General features: G+C 40.3%; 1 protein-coding gene and 1 pseudogene across 1 annotated transcript in view; both read left to right on the top strand.

The window, feature by feature from the left end:
* Positions 1 to 14200, top strand: part of TULP4 (TUB like protein 4) — a 228274-nt gene that overhangs the window by 155590 nt on the left and 58484 nt on the right. Inside the window, exon 4 of the mRNA XM_041742669.1 lies at positions 7672 to 7833. Coding sequence (XP_041598603.1) covers positions 7672 to 7833 — 162 coding nt within the window. The remainder of the gene's footprint in view (positions 1 to 7671; positions 7834 to 14200) is intronic.
* Positions 13128 to 13241, top strand: LOC121485977 (annotated as a pseudogene).

Consider the following 14200-nt stretch of genomic DNA (forward strand, 5'->3'; position numbering starts at 1 on the left):
TTGAGTTTACCCTAAGCAAACAACTTTTTTCAGTAACCTCAGACCAGCTGTTCAAGAACTGTCTCACAAATCCATGCCATTGTCATGGTGGAGACATGCTAACCACTGAACACAAACTATAACACCTGCTGGGAAAACAGCAGATGTTCATGTCCTTTTGTCTTTTGTCCATTTATTTTTATCTGAAATATCATATATCCAGTAATGTCAACAATTTTAAAGAAAGTTAAACATTTCCAAGTAAAAGCAACTTAAAACAGTTTTATGAATGGAAAGGTAGGCATAACTATAGAGATTACCAGGTAATCAAAGGTACCTAAAAGATAATTCAGTGGGGGCAACAATAGTCATTTTTTTTTAATTGAAATGTAACTGACATATAACAATTTTTGTTTCAGGTATACAGAATAACAATTTGATATTTGTACATGTAGTTGACCCTTAAACAACTGCAGTTTGAACTGCACAGGGCCAGTTATACATGGTTTTTTTTTTTCAATAAATACAGTAGTGATGGGGTGGAGCTAAGATAGTAGTGTAGTAGGAGGACCCTAGGCTTGCCTCATCCCTCGAACACAGCTAAATCACTATCAATCAAATCATTTTGAATACCCAAGAAATCAGCCTGAGGACTGACAGAACAAACTGCACAATTAGAAGAGGCCACATCAAGAAATATAGGAAGCGTGGAGACATGGTTTGGAGTAGAAACAGATTGCTGGTGCTGCAGAGGTGAGAGAGACTGGTTGTCGTGAAAAATGGGAAAGAGAAGAGTGGATCATACAAAGAAAACACTTCTCCCAAGCCATTGGCTGGGAAAATGGGAAGGGATGGTTTTCATGATTTTTTGCAACCAGGGGGCTGAAAGACTGAAGTTTTAGAGGTTGTGGCATGGCTGGAGAGAGCCCTGAGGATGCTGCCCTCCTCCTGTAGAGCAGGCAGGCAGGTAGCGCAGGACGGATGGCAGGATCTGAGGCTCACCTAAGAGGCACAGAGAGAGACTATCCCTTCTTCTTGCAGCGTATTGGTGAGAGCTGGCATTGCCTCTCCAGGGACAAAAGAGCTGACAGGTCCCATTTCCCTCCCCACCCCTCAGCATAGGCTCAGAGACACCTGCTGAGGGTGACTAACCCAGACACTGGCTATGTAGCCTGCTTTGCTCCAAATCCCATGCCCTTGTGCTCTGGCATGACTGCCCTTCTGGGTCAAACCTGCATCATCCCAGCACAGTCAGGCCCTCCCCCAGGAGACCCATGCAGGTTTCCCTCACACCAGGTCCCTAAAGTTTAGAGTTTGAAAAGTCGGCTGGTTTGGCTGAGATAGAGCCCAAAGTGCACTGCACTGCTCCAGGCAGTCAGGCAATCTGGAGACAGACCATGTGAAAACAGAGATATGAAAAATGCCTAGGACACATGATAGGAAATGATGTGCTCTTCTGGCAGGGCTTCCCTGAGAGCAGCAAGCACAGACTCCCCTCTCCCAGGACAAAGATGCTGGCCGATGCCCATTCGCCTCCCCTGCTTCTCTGTATAAACCAACCTCAGTAAATAGCATAGTGCCAACACTGCTTGACTAACCTCTTTACACCAAGTCCTGCCCCCTGTGCTGTGTTGGTACTGGTTTTTTTGGGCAAATGTCCCTAAAGACCAGCACACTGGGCCCTTTCCCCAGAAGATCAGCAGAAACCCATACACACACCGTGTCTACCCACCATAGCGTTCTACAAGGCCTCTTTTCTATTGGAAGTAGCATCTGGTCTCATTTAACAAGCATGTTAGAGTACACCTACTTAAAACTCACCACACTCTGGCCAAGACCCAAACACTGGCCATTGTAAGCAAGGCGAGCCTCTGTAGAAGGACCTGAGGGATAGAGCAGCCAAATCACAGCAGCCGAGTGCATACAGCATACACCAGAGACACTTCCTGAGGTACCAGGCCCTGGACATTGTATGACCTCTTCATAAAGCCATTACTCTCAAGAGCAGGAAACATACCAGGATTTTGTAACACACAGAAGACAGAGACCTAGACAAAATGCCAGGACGTAGGAATGCATCCCAAAAGAAAGAACAAGAAAAGGTCATGGCCAGAGATCTAATTGAAACAGATATAAGTAATATGTCTTATGCAGAATTTAAAGCAACAGTCATAAAGATATCACTGGGCTTGAGAAAAGCATGGAAGATGTGAGGGAGACCCTTACCACAGAGATGAAAGAGCTTAAAACCAGTCAGGCAGAAATGAAAAGTGCAATATCTGAAATTCCAAATGGACTAGATATAACCACAAGGAAAGAAGAAGGGGAACGAATAAGTGATACAGAAGGTAGAATTATGTAAAATAATGAAGCTGAACAAAAGAAAAATTATGGATCACGAGAGTAGACTTGGGGAACTCAGTGACTCCATAAAACCTAATAACATTCATATCATAGGCGTCCCAGAAGAAGAAGAAGAGAGAGAAAAGAGGGCAGAAGGTTTATTTGAGGAAATCATAGCTGAAAACTTCCCTAATCTGAGGAAGGAAACAGACATCCAAATCCAGGAGGCATAGAGAACTCCCATCAAGATCAAAAAGAGCAGACTAATACCAAGATACATTGTAATTAAATTTGCAAAATTTAGTGATTAAAAAATTCCTAAAAGCAGTGAGACAAAAGAAGTCCCTAACTGAAAAGGAAAAGACCCATAAGGTTAGTAGCAGATCTCTCCACAGAAACTCTGCAAGCCAGAAGAAAGTGACATGATATGTTCAACGTGCTGAATGAGAAAAATCTGCTGTCAAGAATACTCAATCCAACAAGACTATCATTCAGAATAGAAGGCAGATAGAGCTTCCCAGACAAACAAAAACTAAAAGAGTTTGTAACCACTAAACCAGTCTTGTTAGAAATATGAAAGGAGATTCTCTAAATGGGGAGGAAACATCAAAAGTGACAGAGACTAGAAAAGACAAGAGAAAATCTTCAGAAACAACAAAACAAGTAATAGAATGGCACTAAGTACCTATCTATCAATAATTACACTGAATGTGAGTGGATTAAATGCTCCAATCAGGGACACCTGTATGCCTCAGCGGTTGAGTGTCTGCCTTTGGCTCAGGGGGTGATCCCAGGATCCAGGATCGAGTCCCACATTGGGCTCCTTGCAAGGAGCCTGCTTCTCCCTCTGCCTGTGTCTGCACCTCTCTCTCTCTCTGTGTGTCTCTCATGAATAAATGAATAAAATCTTTTTAAAAAATGCTCCAGGGCAAAAAAAAAAAATGCTCCAGGGCAGCCCCGGTGGCCCAGCAGTTTGGTGCCGCCGTCAGCTCAGGGTGTGATCCTGGAGACCCAGGATCGAGTCCTGCATCGGGCTCCCTGCATGGAGCCTGCTTCTCCCTCTGCCTCTGTCTCTGCCTCTCTCTCTCTCTCTCTCTCTGTCATAAGTAAATAAATAAAATACTTCAAAAGAAAATGCTCCAATCAGAAAACCTAGGGTATCAAAATGCATGAAAAATAAGACCCATCTATATGTTGCCTACAAGAGATTAATTTTAGACCTAAAGATACTTGCAGGTTGAAAGTGAGGGAACGGAGAAGATTTATGATGCAAATGATGTCAAAGCCAGAGTAGCAATGATTCAAACAAACTAGATTTTATCAAACAAACTAGATTTTAAACCAAAGACTGTAACAAGAGTTGAAGTAGGGCATTATATCATAATAAAAAGAGGCTATCCAACAAGACGATGTAACAATTGTAAATATTTATGCACCCAACTTGGAAGCATCCAATTATATAAAACAATAACAAACATAAAGGAACTCTTTGATAATAATACAGTAATAGTAGGGGACTTTAACAACCACTTACATCAATGAACAGATCATTTAAGCAGAAAATCAACAAGGAAACAATGGCTTAGAATGACACACTGGACCAGATGGGATTAACAGATATATTCAGAACATTTCATCCTAAAGCAGCAGAATACACATTCTTTTCAAGTGCACATGGGACATTCTCCAGAGCAGATCACATACTAGATGACAAATCAGGCCTCAATAGGTACAAAAAGATTGAGATCATGCAACACATATATTTTGACCATAACACTATGAAACTTAAAGTCAGGTATAAGAAAAAATTTGGAAAGACCACAAATACATGGAGGTTGAATAACATGCTACTAAAGAATGAATGTGTCAACCAGGAAATTAAAGAAGAAATTAAAAAATACATAGAAATAAATGAAAATGAAAACATGATGATCCAGAACCTTTGAGTTTGCAGCCAAAGAAGTCCTAAGAGGGCACTATATAGCAATACAGGCCAAGTAAGAAAAATCTCAAACAACCTAACCGTACACCTGAAGGACCTGGAAAAAGAACAGCCATTGAAGCCTAAAGCGAGCGGAAGGAAAATAATAAGATTAGAGCAGAAATAAATGATACCATTTGAAAAGCAAGTGTCAGTGCAGTGCTAAGTGCTTCACACATGTAAACTAAAACAAAACAAAAAACAATGGAACAAAGCAAGGAAACCAGGAGCTTGTTCTTTGAAAAAATTTGTTAAACACCTAGCCAGACTTACCAAAAAGAAAAGAGAACGGGCTTGGTAGAGTAAATAAATAAAATCACAATGAGAGAAGACAAAAACTAACACCATAGAAATATAAACAATTAGAAGATTATGAAAAACTGTATGCCAACAGATTGGACAATCTGGAAGAAACGGACAAATTTCTAGAAACATAAACTACCAAAACTGAAACAGGAAGAAATAGAAAATTTAAACAGTCCGATAACCAGCAAAGAAATTGAATCCGTAATAAAAAATACCCCAACAAACAAAAACCCAGGGCCGGTTGGCTTCACAGGGGAATTCTATCAAGCATTTAAAGACGAGTTTTAATACTCTTCTTTAAATATTTTTATCAGGGATCCCTGGGTGGCGCAGCGGTTTGGCGCCTACCTTTGGCCCAGGGCGCGATCCTGGAGACCCGGGATCGAATCCCACATCAGGCTCCCGGTGCATGGAGCCTGCTTCTCCCTCTGCCTGCCTCTCTCTCTCTCTCTCTCTCTGACTATCATAAATAAATACATTTTAAAAAAATAAATAAATATTTTTATCAAACTATCCCAGAAAATAGAAATGAAGGAAAACTTCCAAACTCAGACTTTTACTTTTTGAAAGCTGCCATTAAGAAAAAGAAAAGCAGGGGCAGCTCCGGTGGCACAACGGTTTAGTGCTGCCTGCAGCCTGGGGTGTGATCCTGGAGACCCAGGATCGAGTCCCACGTCGGGCTTGTTGCATGGAGCCTGCTTCTCCCTCTGCCTGTGTCTCTGCCTCTCTCTCTCTCTCTCTCTCTGTGTGTGTCTCTATGAATAAATAAATAAAATCTTAAAAAAAAAAAAAAAAGAAAAGAAAAAGAAAAGCAGGTGGCATTTGGGTGGTGGAGTGTCTGCTTTTGGCCCAGGTCGTGATCCTGGGGTCCTGGGATCGAGTCCCACATCAGGCTCCCCTGCAGGGAATCTGCTTCTCCCTCTGCCTATGTCTCTGCCTCTCTCTCCTGTGTCTCTCATGAATAAATAAATAAAAATCTTTAAAAAAGAAAAAGAAGAGCCCCAGAGTAAGAGAAATTATTTGCAGCATATATATCTGATAAAGGATTATATCAATAATAAGGTTGAAAACTTACATTCATATGTATGTAGACCTAGTATATACATCTATATATTTATACACACACATAAAACACATATATATGAGTGAATAAGGGAATAGATACACATAGCAAGGGATTTGAAGAGACATGTCCCAAGTGATGATATGCAAATGATCAATAAGCATGTGAAATGATGCTCACCTGACTACATTGAAGAAATGCAAATTAAGAGCACAGTGTTCTATCACTACATACAACTAGAATAGCTAAAATAAAAGACCGACAACACCAAGGGTTAATGAGGAGTGGACCTGCTGGTATTCTCATATACTGCTGGGAGTTTAAAAAGGCTTTACCACTTTGGAAAACAGTTTGATAATTTCTTATGCAGTTAAACACACACTTACCAAATGATCCAGCGGTTAATTCCACTCTTACATATTTACCTACTCAAGAGAAATGAAACCATGTTTCTACAAAAAGTCTTGAACATGAATGCTCATAGCAATTTTATAATAGCCAAATACTGGAAACAACCTAAATGCCTGGCAATTTGGGTAGCTAAATAAGTTGTAATATATTTATACAATGAAATACTACTTGTGTGAAAAGGAGTGAGCTGCTGATGCACACAAGAATTTAGAATACTCTCAAACCATTGTGCTGAGTAAAAGCAGCCATACACAAAAGTGAACATAGTATATATAGTTACATTCATGTAAAATTCAAGAATAAGCAGCTAGTGAGAGAAATTAAATCACTGGTTGCCTTGGACCAAGGGTGAGGGTAGGGGATTGACTTCTCAGGGGAACTTTGTTTTATTTTATGTAAATTATACCTCAGTAAAGTTGATTTTTAAAAAGATAATACTATCAGCAACTACTTGCAAACAGTTTGGAAAACTTACATAAACTGGAAAAATTTTTTAAATAATTTAATAGAACTGACTCAAGAAGAAATAAAAAGCTTAAATGCTTGACTAGTACTAAAACTATTAAGTAAACTGAAGCAGTAGTTAAAAATCTTCCCACAAAAAAATTGAGACAGATGGTTTTATAGCCATGTTATACCAAACTTTAAAGCAACAGGCCGTCCCAGTTTATACAAATTCCTTCAGGCAGTGGAACAAGAGGAAGTACTCTCCAGCTCATTCTGAGAAATCAACATAACCTTGATAAATCCAGACAAAGACATTACAAAAAAAGCCAATCATAATTTTATTTCACTCATGAATACAGTTGTAGAAATTCTAAACTCATTAGTAAACCAACTTCCACTGTGTCTGTAAAAGACAGTATTTCACCTCCAAGTTGAGCTGCTTCTAGGCATGCAAGGGTAGTATAATTTAAGGAAATCCATAGAAGTAATTCACTACAATAGTAGATTAAAATATTTTTAAAATGTGGTTACTTGCATAAATGCAATAAATGCATTTGATAAGTATGTGTAATTTTTCCAGTTAGGTTTTTTTTTTTTTTCATTTTGATTAAGGGAATATTGTTAGGAAGATTGAGAAAGCTAGATAATCAGAAACTGAGAACTTTACCATTTTGATAAGTGACCCAGAGACACTAATGGAGACTCTGTTACTGTAGGTGGGAGGCCATAGAACAATGGCAAAAAGCAAGGACATTGGATCCATAAAACCCTGGGTCATTCTTGATGCAGCCTTTGCATCAAGGCTTGATGCAGTCTTGATGCAGTGTGTAATCAAGGATAAGTTACTTATCCTCTCTGTGTCTTGTTTTCTCCATAAAATGGGCATGATAACACCTCCCACGAACAAGGCTTAAAGAATTAACATGTGTGAAGCACTTACCACTGCATTGACACTTGCTTTTCAAATGGTATCTTTTATATTATATATTTGTGTTAAAATATAAAATGTATTTTATATATTGTTTTCTTTGAAGCCGGCTGACTCATAGCCAAAGGCTAAGTTAATGACTGTAGTCTTTAATAAAAGTGCTTTCCCTTTCAGATTACAAATTGACACCTTTTGTCTCTGTGTGTCTCAAAGGTGAGTGATTTCACGTGGAGCCATGATGGTACTCAAGCACTTATTTCATATCGAGACGGGTTTGTCCTGGTTGGTTCTGTCAGCGGACAAAGACACTGGTCATCTGAAATCAACTTGGAAAGTCAAATCACATGTGGCATATGGACTCCTGATGACCAACAGGTAAAGCCTCTTGAATATGGGTGTATAATTTTAAAACTGTGTGAGCAGAGGATGAAATGAATTGCATATAGATCCACAGGGAAGGGGTGGGTCCAGGGGAAGCTGGCTCAGAAGCCTCTTAAAGAATCACAAAGGTGAAGAACAAAGAACATGTCCAGGTCAAAATTAAAATAACAACTATAATTGAACCATAGGTTGGAGAAATCATATTTCCTATCGATATGGTAAACATTGAGTTAACATTTTAATCATAGAAAATATTCATTCAAATATGCTTTTAAATCTACATAAATCACCAGTTGGTAAAGGCATAGTGGACATAATGATTCACCAAAGTAATTCAACTAGTCAGTATTCATATAGTAGAAAAGTATGCATTTTCAGGAGAAAAATGCAAAATAATATGGTTAGGGTATAGTTTCACTTATTTGCAAAAAATAATAAAATTATACAGATGATACACTGGTTAATGATAAGAGTTCAATCCAAGGATTCTTATTCATTACTGGTAATAATGTGTATTAAACCTTTGGGTAAGCAATTTGGGAGAATATTTCAAAAGTCCTAAAAATTGTCCACCTTGGTCTAGTGATAGACTTTAGGAACTTATTTAAAAGAAACAAAAGAGAAGAAAATAAAAGTTATAGTTCTTAGAGCATTATTTATGATAGTAAAAATTTGGCAACAGCCTATTTGTCTAAAAATAAAATGGTTGAGTAAATTGTGGCATTACCACCAAAAGGATTATAGAGAAAATTGTAGGTTCTAGTTATGAAGACAGTGGGATAATCTGGAAGAGCTCTTATGATATAATGTTGAGGAAAAAAAATCAGGATACGAAATAGGGTATGTGATATGATTACTATGTCATAAAACAACCAAAAGAAACCCATCCACATGCTAGAAAGACCTGGAAGGAGACAAAATGCCATGAGTAGGTTGTTTTACAGTGATGAACTTTTGGTTCATTTCCTAAACCCAGTTTTAAATTTTTCTTTAATGTATCTGTTCTACTTTCATGATAAAATAATATATAATAACCTAATAAAGTTATGTGTTGGTAATTCATTTTTTACATTAAAAAGTTGGGGCAGCCCGGGTGGCTCAGCGGTTTAGCGCTGCCTTCACCCCAGGGCCTGATCCTGGAGACCTGGGATCGAGTCCTGTGTAGGGCTCCCTGCATGGAGCCTGCTTCTCCCTCTGCCTGTGTCTGTGCCTCTCTCTCTCTCTGTCTGTGTCTCTCATGAATAAATAAAAGCTTTAAAAAATAAAATAAAATAATAAGTTGACCAGGTAAAACTTTTGTAAGTATAAAGCTTGTGTTTTCCAGGGACAACAAAATCCATAAAATGCCAGGACGTTTCATAGCAGAGATTTTAGCTTAATATTGGTAAAAGTAAGTGGTATAATAAGGAACCATAACTTTTTTCCGTTTTTTGAATTTCCTTCTTTCTTTTTTGAATTGCTTTCCACCAATCATAAACATTCCATGTTTCCATTTTTTTTTTCCAATGGTCAATACTTTCTCTTTCTTCTCAAAATTTCTGTTATGAGAGCTACAAAGAAACAGTCACAACTCGAAGTTTCTTCAGTGGCTCTGAGGCTCCTAAGTATCTAGGAGCATATATGTGTAACTATACGAAGCATTTGCATTCATTGTGACGTTGTGGTTTTGTAGATGTTTACTGTCCCTAGAGTCTGCTCTGAGAAGTCTGCTGCAGCCTTGCACAGACACCTGTCCCTGCAGGTTTCCTCCTCTGTGATAAGAGGTGTGAATGATTTCCTGCCTGTTTCCTGGGGTTTTTGTAATAATCAAATGAGGGAACACTTGTGAAAGCACTTAAAAATGTCTAAGTGGAAGTCTTGGCTTCCCATTCTTCCCTTGCATTGAGGGATGGAATCTGGGAGGCTTATGTCACAAGCCCCTGATGAGCCATGCCTGCCAATGTTCCCAAGAGACAGCATACCTGGAGTAACATGCTGGGGCCACAGTAGGGAGGACTTGGCACCTGTCCTTGAGATGCTGGGGGCCAGATGAGGAGACAGACCCACAAATATCCTGTGCTGTGTCCCAGGAGAGCTGCTGGGTATCATGGGCGTGACGGAGTGCAGATGGGCTGCAGCTCCTTGTCTCTGTAGACCTGTCTGCAGGACCAGAATGTAGCTTTAGCTGATGATTGGTCTCCCAGCCCACAACCTCTGTCTGAAGGTCTGCTTTTACTGGTCCTGTATTTGGGGCTAATGGGTAGCTCTCATTCAAGGAAAGTGCTTCATTCACTGCCTTTGAGAAAGGTTGCAGACCCCTGAAGCAATGAGGGTCCTAAGAATTTAAAGTAGAGAAAAGATGTATGGGATACTCAGCATATTTGAGCTGAGACATGAAAAATAAAATTCCTTCCTCTATGTCACTCTTTCATATCTCTTGCTTGGTTTGATAATTATTAATGAGGAAAGAGTATGAAGACAATTTGAAATGTAGTGCCTTGAGCTCTTACATTGGGAGCTGGTGTTTAAAGCTATGCCTCCTCCATCTCAGGTCTGTCTCTTCCCTTCTCCTGGAGAACCTCCTGCGCTTGACCTGGAGTAAAAACGTCATCTAGGACAAAGCCTCTGCCTCATATCTTGAGAGAGTCCTGAGCATATAGGATTTTAGATTGCTTCCTAACTTTTAAAAATATAAGCAGTATTATTTTACAAGTGAGTTTGAGAGTCTAGCTATTTTCCTACCTGTATATTTTCTTCAGTTTAGAGTGGCATTTCTATACCCTTTCGGGGATTGTAGACTACTTCAAATATCAGATGGAAATTGGGAACCCTTTTCCTGGAAAAATGTGTATATGTACATGTGTGATTGTATTTATCACTTTGCATAGAATGTTGGGAGCTCATAGGATTCCATGCATGAACTCTTTCTTCGCCCTTCAGATTCTTCATCTAGACAGTCTAGAAGTGACATTTGAGATAATCATCCCCAACATTACAGAAAAGAAACCTGCCATATATACATACCTGCCTTAAATTCAGCGCCTAGTATTTTGCTGTATGTGCGCACTCTCCTCCTCTTCCCCATCTCCCTCCCTTCCTCCTCTTTCTCTCCCTACATCCATACAGTTTTTGCAGTACTATTTTTGAAAATAAGTTGTAGACATTGTGCATGTCACTGAAATATTTTCAACATGCTTGTTTTAAGAATAAAATCATTCTCCTACATTATCACCCCCAACAAAGTAGCAGGTATCCAGGCTACTTCACACCTCCCCAATTGTTTCAAGAATGTGTTTTGTAGGTCTTTTCTTTTCTTTTCTTTTCTGTTCTTTTCTTTTCTTTCTTTTTTCTTTTCTTTTTTCTTTTCTTTTCTTTTCTCTCTCTCTCTCTTTCTTTCCTTCCTTCCCTTTCTCTCTCTCTCTCTTTCTTTTTCTTTTTCTTTTTTTTTGTATATGGAACTGGGATCCAGGTTATGTACAGCAATTGTTTATGTCTTCAGTCTAGAAAAAAATTTTTTTTTAATGATGTTGCCTTTCTAACCAGTTTAGTGTGGATACTTTGTAGAATATTCACACTCTAGACTTGTAGCATTGTTTACCCATAGTATTATTTAACTTCTATTAGCCTCTGTTATTTTCTATCACCTGGAAGTGAGGTTGAGATTAGATTTGGATTAAACAGTTTGGGTAACAATAGTTAATAGGTGATACCCTGTCATTCACACTGAGCCACGTTAAAAGACATATAATGTCTCATTATCCCAATAGAAGGGGAGCTGAGTTTGATGGAACCTTTGTAAAAACAACTTTTTCATAGCATGTTTTTAATTTCTTCTATACTTCTGGTGAATTTTTTCAGGTGATATGTTTCATTTCAGACTAAAATTTATCTTCCAGTAAATCCAGTAATTGGTCCTACCTGGAGTTTATATAGTAGGTGAAGACTGTCTTAGTCTCCTCAGGCTGCCATACAGAATTCTACAGGCTGGAGATCTTAAACATCAGGCATTTATCTCTCACAGTTCTGGTAGATGGAAGTCAATATCAGGTGTTGGCAGGCTTGGTTGCTCTTGAAGACTCTCTCCTTGGCTTGCAGGTGAATACCATCTTCCTGTGTCCTCACATGGCCTTTCCTCTGTGTGCTCATCCCCAGTAACTCTTCCTCTTTATATAAGAACACCAGTTCTCTTAGTTTAGGGCCCTATCTTTATGACCTCGTTTAACTTTACCTCTTTACAGGCTCTATCTCCAAATACTGTCACATTAGGGGTTAGGGCTACTGCACATGAATTTCAAGTGGGATACAAACATTCAGTCTATAACAGCCTCATAAAAAATAAAGAGTCTTCAAAAAGTATTTTGAAGAATAGGAAATTCACAGAAAGACACTTCTATAAATTCAGCTTGATAAACTTGAGATGTATTTATAAATAGAACAGTCTTTGTGGGGCTTGGAAGAAAAAGCAAATGATATAAATAGAAAATGTCAGAGAAATAAATATAAATATGACTGGAGAAAAAATTTCTATGGGTCCTAAGATGATTAAGAGTAATGCAGAAATGAAGCTCTTGCCATTACTAGGAAACACCCAGCATCACAGCAGTGTGTAGGAGGAGAATGCTTAGTTCCCTCTGCGCTCTCCAGGAGTCTGGGAGAACACTATGCCTCTTGGTATAGGAAAGTGCTTTGAGATATTCACATTTCCACATGTCCATCCAGCATTCTCTGAGTCTTAGATGAACATCAGTTCACTTGGAGAGCCTTTGAACCAGAGAAGGTTGTTGAGAAGTTGAGGTGCATTTCCATCAGGAAAGGTAGAGATGCCAGCACATGACCCAGTGTGTTTAGACATGAGTGTGACTCTCCTGGAACGGTGAAGAGTAGTGGATCTGTGTCCATGGAAGATGGGACAGAGGAACAAGCCTCAGACTCGCATCTGAGGAATTTAGGTTAGAAAAGGAAGAGCACACCTAAACCAGTACAGGAAGAAAACTCTAGTTCCCACCCTTCTTGAGAGAACAAACATCTTGCAAGAAGAAAGCTCCCAGGAACACCCTCCTACTGAAGACTCAAGGAGGTCTGCAGAGAATGGCTTCTCAGGGTGGCAGTTTGTCTTTTCCTTTTCCTGGTTACCCCTTATCCACTACAGCCCCTGGACTGCGGCACATGCATAGCTTGGGTGTCTAAACCACCTGGATTTATTTTAAGGGGATCCCAAGGCATCAAGCTGTGTATACTTGAGGGAAGTCAGCAACACCCATTGTCACTCATAGCACTGACCCCAGATCAGATGACGTGCGGTTCACCCAGTGCTCACTTTGGCAGCACAGCGTATACTAATAACATTGGAATGATGCAGAGAGGATTAGCATGGCGTCTGCGCAAGGATGATGTGCAAATGCCATGTGGTTCATCCAGGCCTTGAAGCTTCCTCCCTGACTCAGTGGGTCTTTTCAGGGATCTCAGTCCTCACTGTTGGCTTTTCCTTGCAGCTGCTCCTGCTTTCTGCTCTGGCAGACCAGTTCTCTCCCCAGGCCCCCAGAGCTGCAGAGCTCTTTCCTTGAGTGAAGCCTCTTTTCCAAGCAGCATAGGGTTTCACATTGCCCTACCCGCTGCTCCCCACAACTCCAGCTGAGGTGTCTGTGACCCCAGTCCGCAGATCTAGGCCTCATGGTTTCTGCACAGTGCTCTCCCCGCAGCTGGCAGCGAGGCCTCAGGTTGCCAGATCCAGTCCCTGTTCCAGCCTTGTCTTGCCTCTTCCCAGTATGGTCCTTCATACCCTGCTCTTGGAAGCCTTCTCAGCTGCTGCCTTTGCCGACACATCCACCTCGGGCTCCTGTGTTCATTCCTTCTTCTCACCTGGTTCACTTGTCTAGGGCTCCAATGTTGGCTGTTTCCCCTTTTTCCTCTCCTTGGGGCGATTTCTCCCACTGCCACAGCCTATCAGCTTCCACCTAAGTACATAGGCTCCCCCAGCTGCGAACGACATGCACCATCTGCCCTCCTGTCCCTCATGCTGAGCACTGGCTTCCTGGACCCTACTCAAATCCACATGATTCCAACCTAGCCTGTCAGTGTTCCTCCCTGCCCCATCCTCTGTTGCTGACCATGTACAACCAACCCGGGAATTATGCTGGACTTGGCATCTTCCTTACCTTCACCCTCTGCTTAGTCACCAAGGCCTTGTGATTCCACTTCTTTTTTTCTTTTTTGTGTAAGATTTTATTTATTTGTTCATGAGAGACACAGAGAGGCAGAGACATAAGCAGAGGGAGAAGCAGGTTCCTGCAGGCAGCCCAGTGTAGGTCTCAATCCCAAGACCCAGGGATCATGACCTGAGCCAAAGGCAGATGCTTAACCACTGAGTCACCCAGGTGTCCTT

This window comes from Vulpes lagopus, chromosome 2 (genome assembly GCF_018345385.1).
Source record: "Vulpes lagopus strain Blue_001 chromosome 2, ASM1834538v1, whole genome shotgun sequence".
NCBI classification, from domain to species: domain Eukaryota; kingdom Metazoa; phylum Chordata; class Mammalia; order Carnivora; family Canidae; genus Vulpes; species Vulpes lagopus.